This window comes from Pempheris klunzingeri, chromosome 10 (genome assembly GCF_042242105.1).
Source record: "Pempheris klunzingeri isolate RE-2024b chromosome 10, fPemKlu1.hap1, whole genome shotgun sequence".
Taxonomy (NCBI): domain Eukaryota; kingdom Metazoa; phylum Chordata; class Actinopteri; order Acropomatiformes; family Pempheridae; genus Pempheris; species Pempheris klunzingeri.
In genome coordinates this window covers 10,020,299-10,036,988 of record NC_092021.1, presented here as the reverse complement: position 1 = coordinate 10,036,988, position 16,690 = coordinate 10,020,299, and the positions used below count along the sequence as shown (strand labels likewise).

At 40.3% G+C, this 16,690-nt stretch overlaps 1 protein-coding gene across 1 annotated transcript in view; it reads right to left on the bottom strand.

The window, feature by feature from the left end:
* Positions 1 to 610: 610 nt before the first annotated feature.
* The window catches only part of LOC139208622 (polycystin-1-like protein 2), a 48,412-nt gene continuing 32,332 nt past the window's right edge, over positions 611 to 16,690 (bottom strand). Inside the window, 6 exon segments of the mRNA XM_070838345.1 lie at positions 611 to 856; positions 8,116 to 8,280; positions 9,883 to 10,014; positions 10,174 to 10,275; positions 15,417 to 15,627; positions 16,454 to 16,614. Coding sequence (XP_070694446.1) covers positions 611 to 856; positions 8,116 to 8,280; positions 9,883 to 10,014; positions 10,174 to 10,275; positions 15,417 to 15,627; positions 16,454 to 16,614 — 1,017 coding nt within the window.

Sequence of the window (16,690 nt, the reverse complement as noted above, 5' to 3'; positions counted from 1 at the left end):
ATTCCAGCTAACTAAAAGAAACATATCCTCTTGAGAAATGAGAACTCAAAGGCACAACTCAATACAGGGGAGTTCATAATAACAGTATTTAATACAAGGCTCTCTCTCGCAAAAAGCAACAGAAAATCACTCTTGCGAGGAAAAACACATATAACAAAAAAATCACTCTTAAAGAGGAAAAGTTCATCTGAAACACAAAAACACAAAGTACAAAGGAAAAAAAATACAGAGGCTTGGCTTGACTTGATGAAACACTGGCTCTTTGACACAATGGACAAGACAGACTGGTACAGGACAAAGGGAGATGTGGACTATACACACACACACACACACACACACACACACACGGTAAGTGAACACAGGTGGAAACAATCAGGGTGGGGCAGATTATCACAGGAAGAAAGGCAGGAAGTAATTCGTCCCAAGACAATGACAATTACATTTATTACAGCAGACAGGAGGAGACAATATAATATGCATAGGGGGAATATAAACAAAGAAGGGGTGATATATTTAAAAGTATTGCACATTGTGTAAAAAGATGAATAAATATATTGCACAGTTGGTGAACATTTTAGTGCTGCCATTGTCACTTTTGCTGCAGTGTGGTCTACTGGGAGCTGTGCTGGTTGTAAAGTCTGACAGCTGCCGGAAGGAAGAACCTGCGATATCGCTCCTTCACACACTGAGGGTGGAGGAGTCTGAAGGTGCTCTCCAGCGCTGTCAGTGTGTCGTTCATGGGGTGGGAGTCGTTCCGTCTCATGGATGAAAGCCTTGCCTTCACCCCCCTCTCTCCCACCACCTCCACTGGGTCGAGGGGCCGACCCAGAACAGAGCTGACCTCCCTGGTGAGTGTCTCTCGATAAATGTAAATTACAAAGTAAAACGGGAAGTCAACATATGAGACACAAGACAAGGCAAAACTAAACAACACAACATCATTTAAAAGACATGACACACAGCTTAGTTATGTATGCCCCATAAATTTTTTTCAAACTGGCTGAAATTATTTGAATTTAGTCCACTTGTTAATGCTGTCATGAAAATGACATATGGCCCAGGGGTGAATTACTTTAACTCAAGGCCCTAGGAGTATTTTTTCCTGCTGACTGTCTCACTTGGAGAATTGTATTGAATATAAGAGCAGAGGTCACTGAGTCATCATCAATACAGGATCATTATGCTGCCACTCAGTTAGTAGACGTTTCAGTGCTCTGCCTGAACTAACAGTATCCTTCAACTGTGCACTTTTATTCAAAACATCACTCTGTGAAATGTATTTATTTAGAGCAACATTTTTATTCCTCCATTTATATATTCCCCATGTGTACATTGTTCCTATTTTAATACTTCACCTTGTTTAATATGTACATACTTTTTATGTGTATATCTCTGTCCACTAGTTAATTATCTATTGTTTTAGTGAAGTTCTGTTTCTGCTGTTCTTTTACTTTTACTAACTTTCTGCTGCTGTAACACTGTGAATTTCCCCACCTTGGGACTAATAAAGGAATATATTATCTTCCTTATCCTTACCTTATCTTCAGTTGGACACTTTGGAATTGACCATTTATCACAGATGGTTACACAGTTACCACAGTGGCAGAAAATGTTCTGCTGTTGCAGGCTCGTAATGACTCTCAGGAGCGAAGAGTCCACTAAGACAGCTAAGCTCCCAAAAGAAAATGATTACTCTCTACTTAGTAAGTATTAGAATAAAGTATTAGACACATTAGAAGCCCCAAAATGACACTAGCCACAGTGACCTGCCATCATAAATGTATGTATATTATGCAATTTAGGCATATTTCAAATGCTTGTAATGCTTTTCTCATCTGAGAAACAGCTCAGACAACATCCTGTCTGCCCTCAGACAGCTAGTATGACCTAGTATATGTGCAACAGTCACACATGAACACAAATGGAACAAAATGGAGATTGCTTCTTCAAGTTACTTTATGCAGCAATAAAGCGTCTGAGGAGGACCTCCCCTGCCAGTGGCCCCTGCTGCTACAGTGCTCGCGAGGGACTGGCTGGATCCAACATTGAGGAAAACAAGGGAAGCTTGTACATGTGCAGGGGATTAACAATCAGTGTGGTCCAGAGTCAACAGCAGAGAGGGCTCCTAATTACAGGCCTGGTTAAATCTGCATGCATAGGTCCACTCTACACACATCACATCATAAATAGGCAATAGATATGCTATAAAATATATAGCGAAATCATGCAATTGATTACAGTGATGAGAGTGATGGCATTATCAGTCATGCCTACCAGCTAGGCTAAATTATGTCCTCAGGAAAAACTGAACAACAGTGAGGCCCCATGACAGGAGCTACTCAGGAAGGCTTACCAGGGATGTAATCTGTCATTATTTCACTCTCTGTGAGCTCCAAGGCTACAACAACTTGAGTGCCCAGAAGTTTCCGCCCAGGCTGGCACTTAGTCACATGCAGTGTAGACAAATACAAACACACGCAATACAAATCATAGTGGCACATTGAACCACACAAGGCTAAATTTCCCTCTGTGAGCCCCTGTCTCTGAGTGTTTCACTTTAAGCCGATAGAGCTATGAATTAGTTACTCTAATTATTCTGTATATTCTGTATTTCACTTTCCTTTTCATACATCACCAATTCAATATCACCTGTCAGACTTGTGTCTGGCAAGAGCTTTGTGCTTCTTTTTCTTTTATGGCACTTGTTCCTGGGTGTCCCACACTGCAGTTTGGGTGAGTTTTATGTGCCAAAAAAATCCTGTTCATCCAACAAAAACAACAGGGTTTAGTACAATAGGACAACTATCTCCAGTGGTGACAAGGGAGACATATGGCAGACACTTTTTGTTTGCCAAATATAGAATCGTGTTTTGTGAATGTGAACATTCGACACATGCAATAACGTAACGTAATAATCAATCAATACCATATCAGTACATTAGATATCATCAAACACAAACATCTGTCTCTTTTCTCTTGATCCTAAATATCCCATACCCTGCAAGTATAACATAAAAAGAATTTACTGTATTCTTTTTGCCATTTTTTTAGTCATCACGATCGGTCAGTCAATCCACCTACAACTGGATGAATTGGCAATATAAAACCTGCAAAACTAATGACATTCCCACTACTCTCAGCTGTACTTTGTGTTGTAAGCTAATGAGCTAATATTAGACTCAGTGCTAAACTCATCCTGTGTGGAGCAGTGAAGCTGCTGCTCACAGTACACCTCCTGTGAAGACACAGTGTCACTGTTAGAACAATACTTTGGGATGCTGCTTGTTATTGGAACAGTCAACACTGTTCTCAGCCTGTAAAGTAAGCATGGTCTATAATAACATCCTGTAATAGCAAATGATGAATTAAGTAAAAGGAAATGTACATAGCAACAGGTTTGTTTTAATGCATGCAATGTGTGTTTTGTTGTGTATCTGATTATTTTTTAGCTCTGTATAATTAAATGTATTTGGCCAATTAGTCAGTGCCTGCACCTGGTTTTTGCTGTTGTGAATGTTGAACCACTTACACTTACCTTTATTTACTACAATTTATGTATCTGACCTGGACCTTCCATGTCTGGTTCGACGGTTTTATATATCTAATTTACTTAACAGTTGACCCACCCTGCGTGTGGAGGTGCAGGCCACCCCGTAACAGCCTGCTACAAATACTCTGCCTCTCACTCTGCTCTTTGGAAGACTTTGCAGACTACTCTGTGCTCTGTATCGTTTTGTCCATTCTTGCAAGAATAAAGACATGACAAAGAACTCCTTGCAGCAAACTCTTTCTTCACAGAAATTTCCATGACACATGGTAACCCTGACAACAGCTATATTATTGTTGGAAACTATGATGCACTTGCATGTTGTGGAGCCACCAGAAATAAACCCTCCACGTCCGGTGTGGATGTTCGCTGTGTCATGGAGAACCGCAGCTTGCACTGTGCATTAAACCAGAACACATCTACAAATCCCAAAACTTGTCAACCTTCCTATAATAGCAGCCTTACTAGAGGACATTGATTATGCATTCAAGGCTGTAAGATGCTGTAGGAAAGAATTATGAGCTTTTCTTTGTAGGAAACATGAGATCAAACTCCTCAGTTAAAAATCCAATAAAGCAATGTTTTGGTCTTTTCTTTCATCTTCTTCATCGGTGTCTTTGCAGTAAATAACGTCTGCATTGACAGAGGCCATAACAGACTTCACACTGTGTTCAGAACAGCACACTCAAGGCAACAACAGCACTCAAAAAGTGAGTGTTTCATTGTCCTTTTTTCAAATCTGCTAATTTGTATAATATTCGTGCTGCCAATAGATTGAACTGATAGAAAGAGGAATGAGGTGATATGTGGATAAATGTGTGTGGTGTGTGATGGAGGCAGAGGTAATATGCAGTGACTAATGAATTTCAATCCAATAATATCCAATGGCGGTTTTAGTTAGAAAACATAAGACAAATGCAAAATAAGAAATTTACACAATTCTACATAAAGCTTCATATTCCTCCAAAATAAGGAATTTACATTTTGACTCCTAGAGGTACAAGGTAACGTGAGGCAAAGTACGTGTTATACACATACTACTTACGCACTAAAGGGGTAGCAATAGGAGTAGAGGTGGCATTTGGTGTGAACGAGTTTGAAGCGAATACATAACTCTGGATAGAGATGGGAGGAGGACTGGAGGAAGAGGAAGGAGGGAGAACATCCCCTTGAATAAAGGAGCGTATGTGTGCCACAATCACAGGGTTAAGAAGTTCAGCAGCAGTGAGTTTTACACCAAGCCTTTGATTCACCATAACATCCATCCATTAGAATCATGTTCTGATGTAACCGTTAGCTCGCCAATTCAAAGCCCACTTGAAGAGAAAGGAGGCACCTTGGTTTGTTCCCTGTGCAAAGGTTTGGATGACTTTGGTGTTAAACTCTTGTAGTTGTTCAATTGAGACTGAGTCTGCCAAGAGGCTCAATCAGCTCATTGTCGATTGAAAGCACAGCCAGCGAAATGAATTGTTGCTGTTCAATGGTAGTGATGAAAAGACCAGCTCTTTTAAGTAACCTTGTTTAATGTTTTTTCAACTGCCACTAGTGAACTGTCTCATAAATGACTCTTGGTTCACTAAGGCCACCCTCCCTCCTAAAGCATTTATTGTTCGGCTCTTCAGCTCAAAAGGTGTGTCCTTCATGTAGGGTAGCTTGTCAAACTCTGCAGATGTTGTCTCATTGTTGACAAATTTTAAAGAGATGCGAAAAGGTCAAAGTTGGACAATATTTTTTTGAGAAATTCAATTTGGATTATCAAGGCACAATAGCTTACATCCTAGCTAATCTGTAAACTAACATCGACCTGTTGACGAGTGTTGGATGATCATCAAAGCACTCTTCACTCGCTAGATGCTATAGACCATTAAGAAAGTGTGAGGAGCCACATCAGGTTGAGGTAAATAATAAATACCTAATGATTAAATGGTATATTGTTCCTGTTTAACAATGACCGGTTACCAGTAAATGTATTTAAGAGGGCCTGATAGTTGCAAAACAAAAAATATAGTGGAAAATGTATATCATATTTTGCCAGGACATCACTCCAGAAGCAATGCAGAGGTCATTTTAATCTCCAGATACTAATTAAAATACATCTTAAGGTGACAACAAATACACTACTCACAAAAAGTTAGGGATATTCGGCTTTCAGGTGAAATTTCAGGATGAACATAAAATGCATTCTAACCTTTCCAGGTGAACTTAATGTGACCTTCTCTAAACCTTTGAATGCACATGTCCAACTGTTCAGTGTTTCAGTACTTTCTGCACCAGCTGCTGTTCTCTAACAAGAAGCTTAACAGCAACATTCACAACAGGTTTGATCCATGAATCGACCAATACATTTCCTGCTTCAGTTAGAATTGGTATTTAAACAGTCCTCCTCATCCTGCTGTTCACATTCTGACATCATGAGACCAAGACGACACCTAACTATTGATCAGCAGCACCTCAACACTGGAGGCTTCAAACAGGAAGTCCTCAGACGGAGGTGTTCACTGAGCTTAGAGGGTCACAGAGTGTCATCAGGAGGTTGTAACAGTGATACAGAGACTGGAAGAGTCACAGAAAGGAGAGGAGTGGACGTCCTTTGGCCACATCCCAATTTATTGAGGCACCGAAAATGTTTTGTTGTGGTATACCTACCACTGTTGTTAGATTTTCTTCAAATACATTGTTTAAAATGTAGAAATTACCATTGCATGCTTCTACTTAAATGCCCTACTTTCATGATATAATATCACTGTAGCACCCCCTTTTACATTTTCCATATATTTCACCTGAAAGTCGAATATCCCTAACTTTTTGTGAGTAGTGTATACTAAAATATACATTTACTGTGAGCAATTTTATGAAGCAGCTCATGAGCTGACTAGTATCATCAAGGTTGCCCAAAGACCAAAGAGAGTGGAGCTCAAGCTATAGGTTCTTTGCTGCAATGCAGAGGTTCAGTGTTAATGTTAATGTGGTCCCATCCTGCCGCTCCACACCTCATAGACAGTCCAGATGGCTTTGTGAGGTGAGGACCCTCCCTATAGCCTGGTTGAGGTCAAGTGAAAGACATTAGAGAGGCTGTGAAAACAGAGACCATTCTGAATTATTCCCAACTGTCAGTTATTATTTATTGAGCGAGGGTCACATTGAATTGTTTTTTATATTTCTAATTATGTACTATTAACAGTGACAGCGAGCAGTAGCTTTGCATGCTCAGTTTTATTTTTTCAGTGGGTTTGTGTTTGTGTAGGTTTGAGCCAGTCATTAATGTAGCACAAGTGCTGCCAAGAGAGCTAGTATGCTGAGGGAGAGGGAGAGAGGGAGAGTGTGAGAGGGAGAGTGTGAGCTCTTCCACCCCCTCTCTGCCCCTTTCTGGATAAGTCCATGCTTTTGGCAGGTGGTTTTGACTGTATGACTAATGTATTTGTGTGTGTTTTTGTTTTATTATTAATTAAATGTAATAAATACATGGTGGTCTGGGGTCATTATGAGTTGGTGCCACCTTCCTCACCGGAGGAGGGATCAAATTCTGGCCAAAGAACCAGCAGGGACCCAGTGGAGATCTGCCATTTATCTGCCTGGCCCCAAACACAGACCAGCAATTCTAGATGGCTGCATCGGTGCCCCTGGCAAACCCAGAGTAAACTGATGCTCACTGGCTTAGCTTGATGTGGTCTGGTGTCAGAGTCCAAGAATGATTTCAATGCAAAGAGTATGTGGGGAGATGATATGCTTATCAAACAAATTCAGACCAAAGTTGATGAACTCTATGTCGGCAAATTCATGTTTTTAAGGGAGAAACTGGACAAGACAAAGTGACATAATGACATGGATGGAAGAAGTATTAAGGTATTGCGAGCTGGCAAAAGGTGTGGTTGTTATTGTCAATCAGCCGCAGGAACACAGTGTGTTTGTCACTGCAGTTATCTGTAGTTGGTTGAGGAGGTGCAGCACGCTAACAGAAATAGAGCCTGAGCCATGTTGCCATAGTGCTCTTTAATTGGCCAAATACATTTAATTATACAGAGCTAAAAAATAATCAGATACACAACAAAACACACATTGCATGCATTAAAACAAACCTGTTGCTATGTACATTTCCTTTTACTTAATTCATCATTTGCTATTACAGGATGTTATTATAGACCATGCTTACTTTACAGGCTGAGGACAGTGTTGACTGTTCCAATAACAATTTATGCCTACACAGAAACTTTTAGGGCTTCTTCTACTCTTAGAACTTTTATCAATTTATATGCACTTTATGCATGTAGGATGATCTCTGAATATGAAAAGAATATGAGCACATAAATGTGTCAGTTGTCTCGCCTCCAGACTGTATAGCTTTCTTTTTAAACATCCTGAGCAAAAAAAAAAGTGCAGTGTAGTTCTGTGCATGATAATTATATATCTCATCCTATTCACAATGCAGCACAGCAGGCTCCGACCACCCAGGAGAGAACAAGCAAAGAACATGAACAAATGAACATGTTGCTATTAGTGTATATGAAACATTCAAAATGCAAATGGCGCTTTAGATATACTCAGTTATCAGATGTCTGGAAAATGTTTACATCCATTGAGGAATTGTTTAGGATATTTCTGCTGTTATTAAGGTCCAAGCCACTGTCCTCATTCATAACAGGCCCCGCTGTGTCTTTTTTGTTTTTAGGTCTGATTCCAAAAAAACTCCAGATTTTCTTCAGCATCAGTTCGACAATCTCCTCCTCATCTGAGGGCTGGGTAATAGAGATGAAACAACAAAACCATTTTTTTTAGACTGAGAAGAGATGTTAGAGAGATGTTGTTGACGCCGCTCACTAAGAACATAACATGTAAAGAGCACGTTTGAGCCATGATCTGAATTTGTAGCTATCTATTTTCTTTGAGGAGCTGTGAAGTACAGGAGGGCAATCCGGTTGTTGCACAGTAACTGGGGAACACGAAAACCCCACAGAGAATGACAATGAAGCAATTGTGGTTTTCATGATATGAATGATGAATTGAAAAGAGACTGTCAAAATCCCGTTCCAGACTGACGCTGCTTTGATCATAGATAATTTACTCAGTACTTTAGAAAGCCATTAAAAGAAAGCTGCCATGAAAGCTACAATATCTAAATGTAGAAAATAATGAGAGTTAATGTTTAGAATTGAGATCAAAACAAAAAGGAGTGGAACACCCACAATAGACAGCTCTGTTGTGACCCTGACTCTTTGATTCTGCAACGTGTGGCTGAATGAAATGTATATGAGAGGCACAGTGTTGGGGTCCTTTAGTGGGGGGTAAGTGTTCTTGTATGGCTGTGGAAGTTAAAAAGCACAGGGAGGTAGTGTGTAATATCTCGTCATTGCCACCAGTGACTGTACATTACATCATTAAACGCCCCAAAATCCCTTCACACAGGCCTTTGTTAATCAGGTTGATTACAGAATATGTCATCACCACACTCACTACACTTCTAAGAATATGAAGATGAGGAAGTGTCTCAAACAAGAGGAACAAAGCCGACAGGAGACTCAGGAACAATCTATACACGGCCATGCAGACCGGATGGTGCGGTCAGACCAATCTGAATGTGTGAAATTAAGATAAAATAAGATGTTCCTTTATTATTCCCAAGCAGGAGACAAAGTACTGTGGTTGAGGAAGGTAAGATAAGCAGGAGCTAGCATTGCAAGCAGGCTAACAACAGCAATGCACAAGTTGTTAAATTATTCTTAATGTTATTGGTAACACCTAGTTTGACAACTCAAAATAAACAACTTATTCTTTACATCTATGATATCTTGTATATAAGCAAATCACCAAAAAACTTTTCTTCTGTTTTTCAAGATGTATTATTTCATTTAATTATCTAAAAATGAAATATAACCTGCTCATTTTCCCTGTTTTTATTTCATAATGGAGTTTTCTTTTCCAGAGACACTCTTTTTCTCGTATTGACTCTTTCATGATAGCATTCATCACCAGTCTCATCCCCTCACTTCTCATCCCACCCACACCTGCAAGCTAGCAAGGGAGCATCTGTCGTCTACCGAAGAGAAAGAATTACGCTCACAGTAGGTTTGTGTGATGCCGAATCAAAACAATGACCTGAATAAGAGTGTGCCAAACAAATTGAAGGGAGAGTTGTGTATTTGTGTATTTATATGATACATGGATTGACCTGTGGATGAATATATTGTGGTTGTTTAATTCCATATTGCCTCTGTGCTGTGCCCAAGCACATATGTAATATGTATGTACAGTATTGTATAAAGACTATTTATATGCTATGCTATTTTGATTCTCAAAAACCTGATTAGTTGCTTAGATTAAGGGCTGGTGATAAATATTACCTTGTGATATATTTGCTCCTGGTTGAATGCCACAAGGATCACTGAGATGAAGAGATTGAGCACCACAAACGTCATGAGCACAATACACGAACCAAAGAGTAACCAGCCAAGCAGGGGGTTGTTGTCCAGGACCTGGTAAACAGTGCATCAGTGAGACATCAGTATCAGTTTGAGCTTACACTGACCACATCAGAAACAGAGGGAAGGAAAAATCCTTATTCATGCACAAGAATATATTCTGGAATATGCCCTCATTATGAAGAATAAAATCCAGGGGGAGATCTCACGTACCTCATCATAATCAAACATGCCTGTCTGCAAACTGATGATGGTCACGACGGCGTCCGCTAAGGTTCTATAAGAGGACAGCTTCCAGCCATAAATCACGTTGCACTGGAAAGAGTTGATCAAACAGATTTTGGGGAGAAGGAATTGAGGTTAGGTCATTTGCATTTCACACACTTCATTAAAGCTCATCTGTCTGTCTTCATGTGCACCATTACAGCAACACACTGGGAGAAACTGACACAAAATGTTCTACATGAAGACACAAGTTAGCTTATTACATTTGCAGGACTTAGAAGAAGGCTTATTTCATAAAGCACTTGCTGTAGATAGCATTTCACAAAGTGTATAGAGTTTTTCATGACTGAACAACTTACAAAATGGTGTGATTTAAAAAAAAAAAAGGGGGTCTAGGGACTTTCTCCTCAGGTGAGAAAGAAGTATATTGGTTACCATTGCCTGTATTTGTAAAATTTGACATATTTACTCTCAATATAATATTATTTTTCATAAACTTAGTTTAAATCAGCTGAAACATCTGCTTATCTTTGTAGGGAAAATGCACATTAGACATGCCAGTACATTATTTTTACACAAAGAAAGAAACAACTAGGCATGAAGGCGTGTTTGGTTTTGAAGCCTTCTGTGGTTGGGAGTTGGCTTGGAACTGGCTCAAAGGTTGCTGGCAGCCGAGAGGCCTTTGGTTAGGTGCGGCAATTCTGAATGGCTGCCACTGTTTCGTCATGCACTGTGTACTGCAAATTAGAGGACTAAAATGCATGAATATATTAAAGACAACCTTTCACAGCATCTCCTCCATCACTGCACAACAACTCCAACACACACACACACACACACACAAGAAAGGATGGGTACATTCTGTGGCCATGGGACTTAATTAAAAAGTCCTAGTAAAAAAAACGTCTTAATTTGATGATTTAATGCATTTTACTGTCCCAGCAACTTGGTTGTCCATGTTGAATTAAACTGAATTTGAAGTTTGAATGCAAACTTCATCCACGTTTTAAAAAGTACCCAAAAGACTTTGAAGCCATGTGTCAATTTCTACCTTGCTATAGCCCAAAGGTAGAGAGTCATGCTCAACCTGGTTCCCAATATATCTTAAAGACCAACTTTTGAAATGTGTAGGTAGACTTTTCTTATTTTGCAGCCAGGCAAAATACTGGAGAGGTGAGTAAAAATAAATTAATAACACCAACACAATCAAAACTGACTGACTTTAGGGCGCTAAGGACGAAGCAAAAAGCTAGCAAAGAGTCTAGTCTAGGAAGCAGGGAGAATAGTGGAGGTGCTCCTCTGTGTTGTCAAATAATGATGAAGAGAGCACATACATCATTCACACACTGATGGCAGGTTGCCAGTCTGCCATCACACACTTACAATCTGGGGTTCAGTGTCTTGCCAAAAGTCACTTTGACATGCAGACTGGAGATCAAAGATCAAACCTCTGACAACAACCTTGCCACATTGTGCATGCAACAGAAAGAGTATGACTCAGAGCGGCAGCTGAACTGGTGGACACTTACAAATGCTGGATGAATAAAGACTGGTGACAGAGTAACAGCTATTAACCGCAGACTGTAAATGTGAATGTCTTTTCTTTTTTTTGTTTTTTTTATTTAGCCCACTGCTGATGTGAGATCTCTCACATGATAGAAGTGGCTGTGTACTAACAGATTATCAAGGAATTGGACGTCTGTTACTTTAATTCTAACCAGACATCACCTTCTGTTTTATCTTCTGTTCTTCAGTATCTTTCTTTCACATGTCATGTTAAAGGTTTATTTTTAAAGCATTATTAGTGTTTAGATAGCTGGTAACAAGTTATATTATGACGCTTTGCTGCTTCGCCCTCTCCTCTGCTTCATTTTTCTTCTGCAACAAATTAGGAGCAGTGGCTCCTGGATACCAATAAATCAATGGAACCGTAATTTGCTGTAGACATGGAAGGCAACCGCTGTAAAATTTAAGATTCTTATGACCTCATCATTGTTATGTATCCAACCGACAGCACACGCTTGTACTGCAGTGACTGGAAGTGTGGCAATTAGCTACTGCTAAGTATCACTAAAATGTTCAATTCTCCACTCATAACACCACAAACTTCTACAAAAAATTCACACTCGACTCAAAAGTGGACAAGATCATGCCAAAATCAGGCTAATTGGCACCAACATGACCATCAAAAAACAAGTGGCAGTTCTCCCTGGAACTTTCTTGGTGCAAAGCCTAAGAGTAAATCATCTCTCTGCCCAGCCGTAGTGCCTCTTAAACCCCTGATCTTAGTAGGACACAGCCCTAAACATCTGGGGAGAACAAGGGAGAACTAACAACAAGCCTCCACACCAACCTAGTGTGTGACTAGAGAACAGATTTACTCCACTGCCGCAGGATACTGGATCTCCAACTGATGACCTGGACAACCTGGATCTCATCCTCATACAACATGATATAGACTGACAGTAAGGCCTCAAGGAAAACTAACTACTGGGGCTCTAATCTTGATTGCGTGTTTTAAAATGGATCTGTTATGCGGAACGGAACTGGCTGAACCCACAATGCAGACACGGACACCGAGACGAAGGTTAAGAGACAGGTAAGTTTATTCACAACACGGCTGGGGAGGAAACCGGGGAAGGCAGGCTGGTGGAGCGGGGGGACAGGACCGGAGCAGGGACCAGGAGAAGCTGACAGGAGAGGGAGACAGAGCCGGAACGGAGACGAGGAACAAGCACGAATAACACGACAAAGCGACTAATAACTTGGAGCCTGAAGTATACCATGTGAACGGACAATCTGGCAATGAGTGAATGACTGAACTGGGCTTATAAAGGCAGGGGAGGAGTGGGTGGCTAGATTGATGATCAGGAACAGGTGTGTGGATATTGCAGGTGTGTGGGTAGATGACCGGGAGTAACCCTCCTGCCTCCGCTCCAGCGACAGACAGGGGGAGACAAAACACACAAGAGGGAGAGAGACAGGGGAAACAGGGAAGAGACAACAGGATCATAACAGAAACTTGTTTGCTGCTGTCCTTATCGAATCAGCCCTTCCAGCTTCAGTTTTATGACAGAAGCGAGAAAGCATAAGAGCGAAGGGGGAGTTGCCATATTGTTTAATGATTCCCTCCAATGCAAGCAGATATCTAACCTACATTTTTCCTCCTTTGAATACATGGCCCTTCAGTTGAAATCCTCCCCTCTAGCTATGTTCCTAGATATCAACAGGCATCCTAAACACTATGCAACCTTTTTTGATGACTTTTCAGTAGCACTGTCTATATCCTGTACTGACTTTCACTGTGTTGTTGGTGATTTCAGCATTCATGTTAACAACCCCCACAACAGGGGGGAGTAAACTGTGTTGTTGTGTTTTTGTTGATAAAAATGGACTGATCCAGCATGTGACGCAGACAACACACAACAAAGGGCACACTCTAAACTGCATCATCTTTATCTCAAAGGGTCTGAACATTTCTAAGGTTGTGGTGATTGATATTGCTCAGTCTGATTGTACCTGTTTTCTTTGAGATTGCAATTTCTGTGCATGCAAATGTTTAAAGAGAGGTAATTAACCAAACAGTATGTAAGTAAAAACACTAGGGAAATATTATTCCAGGCTTTCTCCTTCACACCCACCCTGTCTTGGGTCTTAGTCAGTGATCTTGTTGATAATTTTAATTCTAAAATCACAAATGAAAAATTGCACCCACTAAGGTGAAGGTGGTCACTTATCAGAGAGGATCCCCATGAAGGAATGCCGCAATGGTAAGAATAGAAAAGAAGAATGTTGAAAAGCTGAATCCAGGTAGAGAAAAACAAGTCTCCAAGGTTGACTATGACATCCAAATTTGGAGATTTTGCATTTATAATTTGGAACTGAGAAATGCAAGGCAATCCTTCCCTAACATCATTGTCAGAAATAATTATAATGCACATGCTTTGTATCACAGTAAGCTGCAGGGGATGGAGCCAAACGCAAGACAAAGGAAGGGGCAGGAACTGCTGACTTACTTTATTCACAGATATCAAGCATGAATAAATAGGAACTAAGAAACTACACAAAGAAAACAAAGAATCCAACAACAATAGCCCAAAAACCAAGACTAAAATACAAACTGAACTAATGACAGAATGGGGAACAGGTGACATGACGTGATGAGTAAAAGGAGCTGATAGGTTGGGGAAACGCTGGGAACAAGGCATGGCTGATGAAGTTGACACAAGACAGGTGCAGCAAACGAGGAACGTGCAGACAATCATATAAGCGGGAAAACACAAAAGGGCAGGAAGTAAAGCAGAACAAGACAAGACTACAACAAAAAGTCCTTGAGCTAAACACGAAGAAGGGAACAGAAGCAATTTGTTCCCTTCTGTTGAAATGAAAATTTGTTTGCTACTGTTGACAGGCTGCTTCTCCTTTGCCAGTAATCCTAGAACTTCTATCCACAAGGACCTGCAAGCATCTGTCTACTTTCTCACTGACAAATTTCAGAAAAAAGGGAAAAAGTCGGTTATGTGTTGTCCCTGTATCCACTTGAAGTCAGTCTAAGTACCATGAAGCAATTTTTACCTGATCAACCAAAAAAGCCTGATCAACTACATATCTGGAACAAACTCCCAGAAAACTCTTAGCTCTTGGCTGAAAACCTCCTGTTTGCAGCTGCCTTTCATCAAATAATGTATTTATTTCTTGCTTCACACTGTAACTTGTATTCTTGTAATTTTATACCTTATTTTATTTTAGATTGTTTTTATTTTCTATTGTCTCTGCTCTTTATTGTATTTAAATATCATTTTATAATGTGCTTTTGTTGCACTTCAGCAACCCTTTGGTTTGTCTTGTTGTTTCAATGTGCTATGCAAACTTGCTGTGCCTTGCCTACACATAAAAGACCACAAGTATACCAAAAGTGAACAAATAATGATAGCTATGTGTCTCCTACATGCCAAAGATCGATTGCAATGTTTTGGAAAAATACTAATGCATCAAGTGTTACACACTGGTGAATGCTAATGACCTTTCCTTTACAAAGAGTGATGTATATATGAAGAGACTAACAGGATGTGTTTTGAAAAGGTTTGGGAAACACTTCACTCACTGCTTTTGTGAAATGTAGGGATCTACAGTATCAAATCATAAAAAGCAGGGTATTCCCTGTTCGAAACCTCACAATATGGTTTAGCTGAGCTTTGGCTAAGGTCTTGGTAAAGCGGCAAGATACTCACCGCAGTGGAGTACGCCATGAGCATGATCACAATGATCACAAGGAATCCGGATATGTCGTTCCAAGCTCGCTGCAGCGCACCAGTGATCATGTGCATCTTTGGGTTTAGTCTGAACAGGTGCCACAGTTTGACGGTGGCAAGCAGGACCAGGAAGGCGATCAGATACTGGAGCACTGAGTCTGCGGTGGCTGTCTCATAAAAACTGGCAAATCTATGTGCACAGTAAAGATGTGAGCTATCATAAATATCAGAAAAAGAGAACTTTCAAAGAACTCTAAAATTGTACATGATTACAGAGGGATACTTAGAACCAAACAAATTCACAAGAAAGCTCGGAGTCCATAGACATGCTAGCAGCTCTATCAGACTGTGATGCTTTTAGCTAAATGCTAGTTTTAGCATGCTAACTTGCACACAATGAAAATGCTAAAATGCTGATAGTTTCCATGTTCACCATGTTAGTTATGGATGTTACCGTGTTAACATTTGGTAATTTGCACTAAACACAAAGTAGAGATTTGCAAGTCATGGACCAATGGGAAAGATGAAAAAGTTGACCTGATAATGATGTTCAGTCAACAGGCGAAGTGGTAATAAATCACCCTGAAGGGAACATATATCTGTACATATCTGTGAATATCTGTGCCTAATTTCTCGGTAATCTATCCAGTAGGATTATTTAAGGTTAAGGCTCGTAATCCAAATGTCAATGGATCATAGCTATCATCTGGAAACAGTGTTTCCTAAATGTCCCCCATATGAACCTGAATATCTCCCCTGGAGATCAATAATACCATGGGTGTCCATACAAAAATTCATGACAATCCATCTAATAGTTAAGATATTTCACTGTGTACTAAAGTGGTGGACTAACTGAAATAATGCATCGCTATATTGGGAGCCATGCTGCTAACATGGGGATGAAAAGCATCTCTAGGCAAATATCTAACCACATTACCCATGTGAAGGGCTTGGCTTGACACTATATTTTCATGCCACACAAACACAGGTTTTAGCAGAGTATAAATTAGTCTCACTGGTCTCTGTGGTTTTGGTAGTAGGTCATATCGCGATTCCCAAGCAGGGTCCGCTTGATGAAGACAGCCACGGCGCTCCAGGAGAGTAAGATGATAGCCAGCTCAAGGAGGTTCCACTTGCTTCTGAAATAAGTCCACCGCTGCTGTTTCATTAATTTGCCCTTCCAGGAAAGAAAAAAAGAGAAGTATTATGTAACACAGCAGGAGCCAGTTTGTGTGCATGACTGTGGTTTTGTT